This window comes from Opisthorchis viverrini, assembly GCF_000715545.1.
Source record: "Opisthorchis viverrini unplaced genomic scaffold opera_v5_60, whole genome shotgun sequence".
NCBI lineage: Eukaryota > Metazoa > Platyhelminthes > Trematoda > Opisthorchiida > Opisthorchiidae > Opisthorchis > Opisthorchis viverrini.
In genome coordinates, this window is record NW_008751712.1 from 375,024 (window position 1) to 389,664 (window position 14,641).

General features: G+C 44.1%; 1 protein-coding gene across 1 annotated transcript in view; it reads right to left on the minus strand.

The window, feature by feature from the left end:
• The window catches only part of T265_03758 (hypothetical protein), a gene marked incomplete at both ends in the record, with an annotated part of 39,621 nt that overhangs the window by 7,997 nt on the left and 16,983 nt on the right, over nucleotides 1–14,641 (minus strand). Inside the window, 7 exons of the mRNA XM_009168311.1 lie at nucleotides 1,371–1,522; nucleotides 2,769–2,980; nucleotides 5,535–6,109; nucleotides 7,314–7,628; nucleotides 9,724–10,102; nucleotides 13,007–13,333; nucleotides 13,898–14,065. Coding sequence (XP_009166575.1) covers nucleotides 1,371–1,522; nucleotides 2,769–2,980; nucleotides 5,535–6,109; nucleotides 7,314–7,628; nucleotides 9,724–10,102; nucleotides 13,007–13,333; nucleotides 13,898–14,065 — 2,128 coding nt within the window. The remainder of the gene's footprint in view (nucleotides 1–1,370; nucleotides 1,523–2,768; nucleotides 2,981–5,534; nucleotides 6,110–7,313; nucleotides 7,629–9,723; nucleotides 10,103–13,006; nucleotides 13,334–13,897; nucleotides 14,066–14,641) is intronic.

Here is a 14,641-nt window from a genome sequence, read left to right on the forward strand (position 1 = left end):
TCTAACGGTTGCCTGACTGTCGTCCTGGGGTAGTTGCGTCTGTTCGTCCCGCATTGAAACGAAAAGCTTCTGAAGAATGCTAGAGTGTCCGGTATCCCACGCATAGTATGCACTGGTGTTAGACGTGAGGAAACTATACACCTGATGGTGGGCAGAGGGTGAGATGGGCCAAGTGGTTAGAGCGCGAAGTTACTGTCCGGAAGGTCCGTGGTTCGAACACGACATCTGCCTGTTGACTTCCCCTGTCTAGGCTTGGGCAACCTGGCAGTATCCCAGCCCTCCTGCTTCCTTCGTATGGCTTGGCAACTAGGCACCGAAAGGGCGCTACAGCTGAACGATTTTGATGGTAGGGAGAGAAAAGTACGCAATTTTCAATTCAGAATTCTTCCTTTTAGGGGGGCTAAAAGCGGAGAGAGCTGAGAAGTCATCACTCCAGGAGCCGGCCAATACGTGATCACGTGGTGTGGTTTCTGTGACTGAGGGATGAGTGGCGCCATACTCTGTGTAAGTTAAAACAAAGTTATTAAGTCACTCGTTTTCCACCATGTTAGGCAGGAATCCACGCGGATCCCACTATACCGCACGTCTTTAGGCGCTGCTACGGCCGAGAAGCCTGGCCCGCTCGTGGTTGGCCCAGAATTCCGGACGCTTGCCGGTCCGACATCAAGACGAGATCTGATTGGTCAACAATCTGGACCCAACAGCCAATCATGACCCAGTATTGGCCAAATGCCGGTTGCCAATGCCGCATCCAGAACGCGTCAGAAATTCCAGAAAGTTATAACCGCTTACGCTATATATCCGAAGCGCTGTACAACTGTTCTTGACTTCGTTTTGGGCGTTAATAGACCTTGTGCACCTTTGGTGGTTGTTTTGACGTGAACGCAACTTGGGAGGTTCAGACCGAGAACTAAGCTGAGGAAAATACCGTTACTACACACCACTTGCCGGAAGGTCGCGGCTTTGAAACTTCCTACTGGATTGTCGTAAGTTGTGCACTACTGACGACTTATACCAAGGACGAAATGCCTGCACAAAGCTTCTCGGCTTTTCAACATAAGTTGGCTCAACTGACAAGTCGAAATCTCAGTTGAAACGTATAAAATTACTGCTTTTATACGAGGGATGGATAGGTTGATTGTAATCCACAATAGGTAATCAGGTGATCGCTGGTGCAATTGAAATTGTCAGTTGAACTGAATTGTTTGAATCGGGTTGAAATGTGAATTCTGTCCGTTTTAGGGGGAATAAAAACAGACATATGTGATTAATTGTTAACAAGAGCTGAACTGACGCAACATTTCACCACTCTATTTTTGCTTATGAGCACCTATAAGTTTACGGACCAAACCGCACAAAAGATGACATACCGTTTCTGTTGTTGGAGGAGGATGACGTAACCATTTGGTTGGCTGCGCCGGTACTGTGCATTGTGCCGTGTCGGGTCGACCCAAAAGACGAAAGGCTGCTAACACTGTTTGAGTGCGAATCAACCAGACGCCAGCGGGAGGGTGGTCCAGTTCTGGATATTGAATAAATAAAAATGGCGGGGAGTAGTAAAGCCACTAGTCTGCATGGTTCATACTCATCGAAGTTGGCGGCTGACCAAACCGAACATTATATTTCATTTAAGCTGTTTGCGTTTGATAAATCGATTGAGTTCATGGGTGGTGGACCATCACATAAGACCCCTCCTTAGAAAGAATCGGAGCTAGTGTTGCACCCGGTTAAGAGTACCTACTGGAGGCGCTTACGATTCACCGAAAAACAAATCGTTATCACGCGGCGACCTTCCTTCGGCTAGATTTTGACCGATGGAAGAACTTTTATAACCCCGTCAGGGAAGTGGAGACTTTTCGGAAGAGATAACTGTCATCCGGTCATAAAAAGTTACTGGCTCATAAAGTACATGAGCCCATCGATGCAGGTCAGTGAAACCATTCAAAATGATAATGGTGTGCCTCAAGTGCACAACGTAGATTGGAGAGAAAATGTCGTTTGGCCAATAAATACGATTGCTCAAAATCAGAATAGAGTTGATATTAGATATGCATGGTGCTCAGTGAAAACGATGTTGACGATTAGCATAACGAAATACTCCGAGCTAATGGCTGTTTTGATTGATAGGAACTACCACGCGGGTACACACGTGTTCCCTCCATCTGTCCACAGAAAATGTCATGACATGTCTATCTTTGTTCCTTACTTAACAAGTTTATATTAATATCTTGGCAGTTCTAATTGGTGAACGATGCTTACCACTCAGGCCCCGATTGATACCGGTGTAGCGGTGATACTAGTGATGGGAAGGCGTGTGAGTAGTATGTTTTCTCATAAATCCACTTCGCGTCTCTTGAAAAGTGAGATCTACTGCGGAATTTGTAGAGTCACTTGTAGCATTTGCTTGGATTTGAGTAACAGTCAATGAATATCCAGGAAAGTTCAGGAAGACGCGTTCAAAAAAGGAGATGGATATTCAGTTTTTGTAAACAAGATACATATGAGAGTTTTGCTCCCCTGTCCACTAGTTTGCATTTGTTCAATTGGCATTTTCCAGTAAACAATTCCGCAGCAAAGACCTTCTTCGTTTCATCGGTAGTCGGGCGAATATCATCTCTGACTTTCGACTGAATTCTCCTTGAAACTGGCTGTGTGATCTTTGTAAGCGGTGACATGGCGAATAAACTGGATATCGAGCGAAAAGTTGGAAAAAACGGGACGACCTTTACTCCCAAAAAACAACAGATTGGGATATCAAGTAAACTAACCTGAACCTAAAATTGCTCACAGATCTATTTATTTGCTCGCAGGGGTCTGGTCCGGAGTCACTCACTGGTGCAAGGGATGATGACCTTGGGTGGACAAAGTTACGACCGATATACTCGTTAGGCAAGTAATCTTTTCTCGGAGTCTGGTGTTTAGGGTTAGGTTCAGGGCTCGTCCTGGGAATTCCATTGCGTCCTAATGTGTTTCGTTTTATCTGTGTTTGAAAGTAAATAGAAAAAATATGGTCACAGGTCATGAATCTAAACACAGTCGAAAAACCCGGAGTGCATAGGTCTATTTGAAACTCCTGGATAAGTCAGCCGGGTAATTCTTATTGTGCAGTGAGGTTTAACCACCATCAAGACTGTTCCCAGTCTCCGGATAAATCACATGTATTCCGGATTTCGAAACTACAGCTAAAGCTTTTTCAACACACCTTCATCTGTTAAGTTTCAAGTTACGCACCGAAAGTCTACAGAGTAAGGGATCCTAGTCCCTAGAGTTCACTGCTTTCGAAAACATAGATTCCCAGTTACCGAGAATAACTCGGGCTGGGTTTTTCTGATGATTTCGACTTACATAAAGTCCGTAATTTGCCGCATTCCGGAACCCTTGCTGTAATGAACAGGCCTCTGTCAATTAGTTCTATCCGTTCATTGTTATAAAACGCATACGTTTTCACTTTTCACCGTTTAAAGAACCTATACCACATCCATTTTGTTGCTTTCCGATGTCCATTGGTCTTGATTGAAGGTTTGTTTGGTTTTTCCTGCGGATAACTTTATGCAGCTTTCCTATTTCAGATCGTAGCTGACCAGAAAGACATTTTCTAACGGTTATTGCCCGCAGTAGACGATGGTTGAATAGAGAATATCGCGTATAGCAGGACCTTCAAGAAGAATAGTTCGTCCTTGTTTTATAGGTGTGACTCATCGACGTATAAACGGCTACTCCAAACGCGATCCTCATTTTATAGATAGATATCCAATGATATTGTCTACCGCAGTCTTCCTTCGAAAAAATCAGTGCTCGAGGACAACGCATCACTACTGGGATAGGTCAACTATCGTCCAACTGAAGAACTACAACATCAGCTATCGTGAATGTTCAGCTGAACTATCAAATTAAATCAATTTCATCGGAGTTGACGCTGCTGTATACGCACTTCTTAGAAGGCGCATTCAAGTGTGCTGCTCGGCGTTGTATTCTACACAGTAAAGTCCCGCCCCAATTCCCCAACTTTTGAGCAGCACACCGTTACAGGCGTGACGTTTGTGCTGCAATCCTCATGGCCGTCGAGAGCCGTTTCCCTAATCACAAAAGGCATACGCACGCAAATTTATAAAACGCAAACTGAGATTGCTAGTTTCTACAAAACAAATAGTGAAAGTTATCATTTCTGACAGGTTTTCACAGGCTGGGCCGCCTTCACAAATGAGCTGTATAAACTGCACTCTGTATCTAATAGATGGGAACAAATCATTTTGCCAGGTTTCCATTTAAGGCTTAATTAACAACCTCACTAAGGGACTTATTAGTGTTTTTAGTCGATGGCTGAGAAGTCTTGGGTTCAGAAAGGCTCAGTAACCTACCAGTGTAACGGTGGTACTACTGATGGGGGAGGCATGCGAGTAGTATGTTTTCTCATAAATCCGCTTTGCCTCTCTTGAAAAGCGAGATCTATTGCAGAATTTGTCGAGTCACTTTGTAGCAGTTGCTTGGATTTGAGTAACAGTAAGCGAATATCCAGGAAAGTTCAGGAAGACGCGTTCAAAGAGAAGATGGGTATTCAGTTTTTGTAAACAAGCTACATATGAGAGTTTTGCTTCCCTGTCCAATAGTCTGTAACTGTTCAGTTGGCATTTTCTAAATAAACACTCCGCAGTGAAGGCCTTCTTTCCTTCCACAGTAGTTTTATATTTGGGCTTTGTTTCGCCTTTGACGCCAAAGCTTTATCTGGACAAGTGAGTAGATCACTAGATTGGACGAGAATTAAAATGGACGAAGAACCAACCACCAAGATCCCTTTTGACTAGCACAATGTTGGAACTTCCTGACAGTCATTGCAAGTGCCTGAATGTACAGACGGCGGATTGGAAGCATTTCAGATCTGGTTGCAGGTCCTCGATCTTCCGGTTCAGTAGCACCTCATCTGCTGACTCCCGTTGAGTGAGACTAGTAAATTTTGTTGGCCTGTTTCGGTTGATAAATGGCAAGACAACTTCAATACGAGATAATATTAAGTGAAATGACGGTCGTGTTGGGCCACTTCCTTCAAATCTAAGCTGTCTCTTTCGATGAAATTCCTCTACACTGATAACCGCATGTCATATTTTGTCACTTCGGTTAATTTAGAACCGCTCTCCGTACTCACTCCAGCCCTTAACCTGTTCTGTTCATACTGTGGTGATATGGCGTGAATCGCAGTCCTCACCTCAAAACCTCAATATTTTTTAATCTTATCCGTCATTTCATGTCCACTCAATGTCCCGTCCTTTCTGAGTCACTCTTCACGAGGCCTTTCAATGAAAACTTCATTCTGGGAACAGTCTTCTTCTATCCTGTAAAATGCTTCGCATTGACGAAGACTGAAAGACAATACAGTGATCATCCGATGCCAAAACGCTGTGTTTTCAAAATCAAGCCCATCACTGATCGCTCACTCTCAGCTGGTTCTGACCACTGGATTGTGAATACGATGAAATACCTCTACCGTCCAAGTTCACTTGGACTGACCAAAAACAAAGCGACACACCGTAATAACTCACCGTTTGATCGAAATTGTCCGTTTCGTCCTCACGACTTTGGTTTTTACTGTGCAAGAAACCAATCTGGCTGACGACGTGTCGCGGCGAACTCGCTCCAGAATTTGGGCCACTAGGACTGCTACAATCGGTGACTGGGTCATCTGCCACGACTGGTTTACGTGAAACAACCTGCAGCGAACAGCCCCCTGATGACAATGTTCGGCCTTTTCCTTGGCTGTTGATTGCCGGATCTTCTTTGTCCTTGTGTGTGGGAACCGATGGAGGATGATGGCTAGAAGATCGAGTACTGAACAGTACTGAAGGTGGGGATCCAGGATCGAAAACCTCAAGTAGCGGACGGAAAATCTCGTCCATATCCACCACAGATAGAAACAAGTTGGCACGCGCTTTGGCTATATATCGATCATAGGTGCGGTCGAAACTGACCGGATCATGTCTAATAATACCAGGATAATTTATGTACAAGAATGTTTCATCTGGACCCTGAGGACGACTGTTCACTCCGCGCTGTTTTTCAGATAATCTAATCGAGTTGGGTGGAGTAAATCTGTCCGGAATATCTGTTGGAACAACGCCTGTGAATTAAAAAGTTGAAGCATGCGCAAGGAATAGGTTAACAATAGCCACAATTTTGTTCAGATTTTTGCACACGCGTCCTTTGTAAAAAAAAAACGCCATCCAAACTATATTACTTACACGAATATGAGTAGCATGGTTGGATGAGATGTTATTGCATTCGATATACATAAGTGGATAATAAAAGACTTCCTTCATCACCATCGTGAGGATCGGCATGTAACTATAAAACTAAGGATCTCAAATTGTTCTGTAAACTCCTTGCTTTCAACAACTCTTCCTGCAGAAGAGATATCGTCGTACTACAACTCTTTGGATGTAGAGTTGTCTACTTTTCAAATTTTATCCTTGTGGTCACTGCTTGTTTCACGCACTATTACCTGATTTGTCAACCATGTAACCGCGGCTATCGTCCATCTCCGGGCCAAGGAGGTGACCCTGTTACAAGCACATTCGTTCTTCTTTATGGTAGTTGGGGGGCGAAAGGGACTAGAATAAGTGCTACAGGGTGCGAGTGAAACCGTTGAATCCAGCGTGCTGTGAGCGCGAATTCCAAAACTCCTGCAGCGACTTGCTACCGACCAAAGCGTTTTCCAGGAAGCTTCACAGGTCTGTGGGGCTATCTGAAACAGGCGGGGCAGCTAATTTACACAACTGAGACAACTACCGGGTCGTCATTTGCGGAGTCGGACAGACACACACAAGCACACACACGCACATGCACGAACACGTTCGCCTGCTCAGATGCAACAATTCAGGTGCCTCCACCAGTGGAGTAGTGGTAACACTCGTTCAAGGCGTCCGGAGTTCAACTATCGTCAGACCAAAGAAATGCACTGCTGACGAGATCTAGTAAAGGGGGAATTCAGCGTGAACTCAACAAAATGTTTGGCGCATTAACTTGGCCAGGAACACAGTGCGTCTGGTGCGTAGACTCTTGAAAAATCAGCGCTACTAACGATGGTAGGCAGGGCTAAGCTAGCTTACATGGTAGAAGCTGTGGAAACACTAAAAACGGTTGCATTACAGACATGCTGATTGAGATGTCCTCCCGGAAGAATGTGCTTCAAATACGTTCCAGATTGGATATGTTGAGCAGCCGGAGATTTTGTGTAGAATCACCGGTACTCATAAGGATTAAACACTATAGTGTAGTATGCAAAGAAAACCGAATGCTGAGTTTGAAACGCGCAATTCACTTACCATTCGAACTCGATGGAGCAAAAGAAGAGCCCCGTTCACATTCATTTCCATCTGCGTCCCTGAGAAACCTTTCCTCATTGACTTCAACTGCAATACACCGAAAGTCACCGGTTTGTTCAGGCAATTGGGAACCACCGAATGCAACGTATTCCAAAACCGAGGAACAATCTTCTACCGATGGCGGTTTTGTATTCACAGTCTGAGGAGCAATATCTCCAAGTTCTGTTTGGGTTGACAAGCTTTGGTCATCTGGAAGCAAATCAGCGGGCAGGAAGACCATATTCCTGACGGATTTTTTGGATTGGGGGACTTTAGCTACCGAGGATAGAGAGAAATTGAAAACAGCCAACAGTGAGAAGAAACAGTGTATCGAACGTGTCAAAACGAACAAATATTTGCTTGGGATCTGGTTAACAAAAAACCGAGGGGTGAAACACAGACATAAAACCACTTAATCACAATGAGGCTGAATCGTTGGCCGATTAATCGAGAGACTACTCATAGTTGTTGTACTCAAACTGTTCTATAAGAGGATAAACATCTGTTTCATCGTGATCATTCGTTTGACTGATTATATTTCCCACATACACTGGACAGTGGAAACCGAGTGCGATGCGGCGAAATGTCCCAAGATTTGAGATATTAGAATGCACAGTCTCACAACACACGTTTTGAACAGTTGTCCTCCTGTCCTGGCGCAACTACTCATGTGAATCCACACCACTGGACTCGAGTTTTGCACTTGTTAGAGCTCATCCAATGGCTGTGCCGGGGTTTGAACTCCGGTCACCTGACATGCGATGCGAACGCTTTTCCACTATTACACCAGCGCACGTTGAAGGCATCTGAATTCTGACGTCTGAACGTATTGACGTACAACCTTTGATGCAGGCTTTAAGCGCGCTGATGAACTAAGACGCTACACCGATTACACATGGTTCATAGCTGACAAAGAAGACCCGCAGAGTGAATAGTGATGAATAGTGAATAATTACGCCAGGACAGGAGAACGACTGTTCAAAACAAGAGTGATGTGAAACTGAACAATACACCTCCCGCGAAAACCCCCCCATTCGAATACCTTGATGCCAACCACAGTGTTACTGATTCCCCTAGACTGGATGATATTCATTTTGCACAGGGGATTGTGAAATTCCAACCGTATCCGATAGTTTCGAGTGGTTTTTGTCCATTAAAGAACTGTTTTGAGTCACATAATGTGCTCTCTCCTATTCAACAATGCACTCTGTCTCAAGCAGCACCAACAACCAACACCAGTTATAATATACTCCGGAAAGGTTGTGAACCTCACTGTACAGCCAGTATAAATCTACGGCCATCGAATGAGCTTCTGAACACGGTGGGCCACAGTGCCCGAACTTCTCAATCCAAACTAGTTCAAAACACTCCTGAATGTATCAAAAATTTGATTTTAAAGATTACTAAGTGAGCCACTTCACGGTTGAAAGATGACAAGTTGAAAGTGACGTCCAGAATTAAGTCTAAAACTGGGAAGGAATAACCACAAGAAATGCCAGATGCAGTTCGTATAACCGGAGTTTTGTACTAAACGTCCTCGAAGAGAGTACCAGCGCACAGAACTAGTTTAATGGAATAAATAAAGTCAACTGAAGCGCACGCCACAGAATGGGTGAAATTAAGCCTCTGCGTGGACTGCTTAAAGGCAACATACTACTCATCAAGTTGTTGAAAGCTCTTCGATAGCTCACGAAAGGTTTCGCCCTCCTTGGGGCTCCAAAGATGGCTGCATTCTCGGGGTTATTGTTAACCTTATGTTCTACTCGTAAACAAATTGCGCAGTTCGTAAAATGCCATGATTTGCATAATAATTTGATTGACAGAAAACACAGATGAATCCAAGAGACTACTTGACAAGCCTCATAGAAGGGTTAAACCGAACAGTTTTCAACAACCTTATGATTCGCGTTCTTTCGACAAATCACACACTAGGATACTTTGAATATCGTATTACATGGAACATTAGGCGATCCGTACATAGCACAGTCGAGAGATTCAACAGAAATTTAGTTGCATTCCGGTTAAAACCAAACGGGTGTGCAAATGCCTTTATTTTACGAGCCAAATTTGTTGGCTACAGCGGTTACCTGCGGAAGGAAGCATGAGGGTTGATGCTATGATAAAGAAACTACAGAAAAACGTCTAGCTTTAGTGACGTTATGGTCGGCTGATATATCCGACCGGTTGTGCTGTGGTAAACTTAGTTCTGAGAGTTGCAGTAAAGCCGTGTGTTCTCACTTATTGAAAAAAAACAATGCGAAATTTTCGTGTCAGTCAGGCTCCTCGTCCTGATCGGTCGTATGAGATATTGCATCACAAGTGTGGTGGTAAACTGTGGAGTTAAGACGTTAGGTTGAAGGCAAAATCTCACCAAAATCGGCGGTGTTCCTCGTGTGAGTCGTAGAGACCTTTGCGGATAGTCCGTCGGGATAACTCTGGGAAGTGGCGGGTTCTGGGTGTGAAAGTTTCGGACTGGTTTTATTTTCACTGTTTTTTCGGTCAGTTGCTATATCAGATGTTCCCTCTGGATCATGCTTCGTAATCGTATTGAGAAGGATGTACTTGACCTTGTCCGGGATGGCTGCATCGTAGTTCTCCAGAATCAGACGTTTGATTTCCATGCACCACAATTCTTTCACCGATATATTTACCGCCCGCAGAGTTCGTTGCGCTTTTGGACTTCCAAACGGAAGGATATGGAATGCGAGGGGATCTTTCGGAATGCACTCAATCAGCATAAGGTTGGTGCACTTTGAAGGACAGTGGTGAAGAGAACAAAAGTAGTGGTGGAGAGAACAAATTTACACCGAGATGAAACTGAATGTGTTCCAACCATTCTAGAATATATTACAGACCAAAATTACCACGGTAAAACTTATGTCAAGATACCGTTAAATTTTACACACAAGTGTTTATAGATCCAATCGTGATTGACGTAAAAACATTTCCCTACTTGGATGAGAATATCCTGCATAACATAGAAAGACAACAAATACTTTGGGACGTCAGTTGGAGTAACGGGCCGTTTGTTTCCCACTTCCGAAAAAACCAGATTAAAACGGGCTAGATGTGAGGAAAATCAGTTTCCCTTTCGACTTAAATTCGAGTAGGAGAGAGCTGTGATTGGAATAGATTCTTCGAAATCGTCTACGGGTATGAGTAAACTGACGTGGAAAGGTCGGGTGAAGTCAAACGTTTCAAAAAGGGATAAGACATGCAGAAAGCACCTCAGGTTGTTGCCAGTTCGGGGTGTTTACACGCAGCAAACTCGGGGATTTCCTGTGGGTTATGCGCGCGAAAATAAAGATCTACTTGTCCGGTGCCCAACTATCTGCTCAATTCAAATCTGAAAGCTAAAGATCCGGTCGTCCATCCTTCAGTGTTAGTCTGTTCCCTCGGAACAGACGACTCGGTGTCTGTCCCGGAGATTAGCTGAGCATTTATCGTCCTGCAGTCAGTTTGCAGAAGTTAAATGCATGGCCAGTGTAATTATGAATCACTCTACTGATGTGAACCACCAAGTCAAACTAGCTTAATCGTTCGGGGTGATTCATACTGTGCCGCCCAAAAGTTCGAAGGTCATCTGCCGATTACCATCGGGTAAGTCATTTTCGAAGAGTTTACAAGAGGTCCACTTGGTTGGGAATTTACAGCAACCGAAAATCAACTGGCTACCTTTAAGGGAGGAAGCTAGATATGACCAAATACACCCACTTGGATGTCAATTTATTTTCGACGGGAGACTCACCTGGAACCAAGCTGGATAGTTCGCTGATGATGTTTTTAAGCACCAGGCCAACTCAAGTTTCAGTTGGTACAATATTCGAGATACCACGACACATATACAGATGTAGTACACTACTCATAGGGTTGCTGAAAACTCTTTGACAGTCCATAACCGGTTTCGTCCCAAGAAGGGCGGATGCATATCTCTGGTTTGAACTTCCGACATCTGACGTGCGAGGCGAGCATGTTACTACTTCACCGGTGGACGCATCTGAATTTTCACGTCAGAACACGTGAACATATTAACGCTTGAGAGATGGGTCGAACGCCGATCCAGTAACATTACCGGTTGTATCGATCGACTGAATCACTTGTGACAATTTTTATATAGGTAGAGCCACGGTAGCATTGAAATTTGTCCGTGGATCAAACTCAGACACTGCTGATGAGCTCCAATAGGAACGAGTGCAGCGATTCCTGGCCTTTGGTGTACACCAACCAGAATAATTGCGCCAAGACAGGAGGACTATTGCTTAAATATGAACGCGCATTCTACAAACCCCGCAACCACCTACGACTGGTCTTTTAAGTCGTTATGTTTTTGGCAAAATACCACGTCGTAGAATTGTGTACAGGCCTATTGTGCCTGTAAAACTGTTTGCTTCACAAATTAGCAAGAGGGCTAACTCAGTTCCACGTATTAGTCCCACTGTATACAGATTTGGTTACATTTACCTCATCCAAACATTTGAACTCGTCTGATGTTTGGTGTGAATTTGCTATCGCTCATTCGATGCCCACTCAAATGTGTACGATCATATCCACACACCCCACTGGCGAGATGGCTCAGTGGTTAGAGCGCGAAATTACTGACCGGAAGGTTCGTAGTTCGAACCTGACCTACGTTTCTCGACCCCCCCTGTCTAGGCTTGGGCAACCTGGCAGTATCCCAGCCCTCCTGCTTCCTTCGGGTGGCATGGCAGCTCGACACCGAAAGGGTGTTACAGGTGAACAATATATTATTTACACACCCCACTTCAATACAGTTCAGTTGTGACGGTGAAACAGTGACCGATCGATTCACCTATGACTGATACCAACGTGAAGTTTTGACGTCACATTTTGTCAACAAGACAAACCTTCTGGCAATCGGGATTGATCTTCACAAGCAAAAAGTGTTGAACGCCAAAGGACGGATAATGTTTATCACAGGGTTGCGAAGTGTTTCTTTTAGGGGCACGTTTCTGTTTTCTGTCACTTTGAAGGATCAGTATTNAAGGTTCGTAGTTCGAACCTGACCTACGTTTCTCGACCCCCCCCCTGTCTAGGCTTGGGCAACCTGGCAGTATCCCAGCCCTCCTGCAGCAGCTCGACACCGAACGAAAGGGTGAGGTGAACAATATATTATTTACACACCCCACTTCAATACAGTTCAGTTGTGACGGTGAAACAGTGACCGATCGATTCACCTATGACTGATACCAACGTGAAGTTTTGACGTCACATTTTGTCAACAAGACAAACCTTCTGGCAATCGGGATTGATCTTCACAAGCAAAAAGTGTTGAACGCCAAAGGACGGATAATGTTTATCACAGGGTTGCGAAGTGTTTCTTTTAGGGGCACGTTTCTGTTTTCTGTCACTTTGAAGGATCAGTATTACCTGTGAAAATCTGTCGCATATTTCAAGCCCGTGTAAATTCGTGAGGTGTCCGTGTCGGTTATCCCTGAATCTGGGCTTCCTGAGTCAGGTCATCCGTTTCACAAACGCATCAATCAAATATTTTCCTTTCAAGTGAACATTATTAATGATCCTTCTTACGCAAATTCAACCATAAGAAAAAATAAATCTACTACTTGTTTAACGAATAATCTGTCTGATTTGCAGTAAAGCCACGAGCGCGAAATTTCTGGGACTGTTTATCTTACCGTAAAAATTTGACGTATTTCAACAGGCACCTCAGTGATACCATGAACACTGGATAACATCCAGCCAAGTGAGTTGTTTCCCGTTGACTCGTGGTCTGCTATTCCATCCTTCAATTGGTCGGGACGTCTGGATGTGACTGGCTGGGAATATTTACAAAGTACGATTGCGGAGTGAAAGAGCAAAACCAAGCGCCAGTCCTTTTTGCTTGCAACGCGGAATCGATCCATAAGTACCAATTCACCCCACTGGTCTGCCTCAAGGTGAATTTTTCTGAGATGCTGAATTATATCGTCCGATCGTTTCTTCTCGTTAATGTGATTTCCGACCTAGAACAAAATGGTGGGGATCAAATGAGTACTAATCGGCAAGAATATGATGACCTCAATGTTGAAGGTGGCATAATAAGAATGCGATTGTCTCCTGAGTGTTTCTGGGCATCATAAACCTAACTACTGTGCTATGGATACTCACGGATGTTTCCGACAGGAATGTACAACTTATGATAAAATGCACGGCATCACGCAGTGAAATTTGAACAAGTAGAGATGTCTTTCAGTTTTTATTTTAAATGAATACTGTTAGCAAAAAAAGGATAAAAAACGAATGGACGTCTTTGTTGTTATCTTCTCGAGCATGTATTTTATGAGCGCCCCACTGATGTGCTACACACACTAACTTAGAATGAGAAGAGAAAACACTATCTGATCGGAGTATAACAGTAATCTGCTAACTGCCAAACTCATTTTTGTCACAAGCGCAATTTCGATAAGATCGTGGTGTGCTGAACGCCTAACGCACAGTCTCCACTCATTTAAAAGAAACCATGTGAAGATTCTCTTGAATGTAACACGCGGCAGCTATTACGAGACCGTATAAGACACCCCACGTACCTTTTCCATTTTTTCTGCGGCTTCAAGAAATAGTGGTACGGCATCTTGAAGAGCTCGACGGACCTCGCCCGTGGATGTCATTTTCCCGCTCACCAATGGGTCTACTGTAGTCTGAATGTCATCGTCAGGTAGGAAATTCAACATAGTAAACGAATACTTCGAGCACGCCTGAAATGGCAAACATGTGCCCAGATAAGTTGATTGTACATGAGGTTGACAAAGAATAGAAGAATTTGGCCAAACCAACAAACAGGACTAGTGGAGGGATAAGTATAATGACTACCCTGACGAGAACGAACTAAAGTCGAACATGATGGAGTGATCCAATGCATCATTGAGAGGTGGCTTGAGATCGGTCCAAATCCTGTTGCATTACCATCTGAATGTAATTCAGGAGTAAGGCGTAACATGAAGTTCTCATGTTCCGCACTTCCCCTTTGAGTCCAGAAGTCTTGCAGCTTGTTCGAGGACAACTTGGTCCTCGAATTCGCTGGCTTCCTTGTTGGCTTCATTTGACATATAAGGACAGAATGGCTATATTAAAGTTGTGTCAGAACCCAATAATCACAAATTGTATGGAAAATGTTAGACAGATCATTAGACAATTCGGATGTAAACAGGTAAGACACTGTTCCGTCTAAAGAAAAGTAATTTTCCTGCCGACACCACATTTTTTGGCCGACAGGAGTACAATAACATCAAGAACCCCCAGCGTGGATGCAATTGCGAGCACTTCTGGGGCGG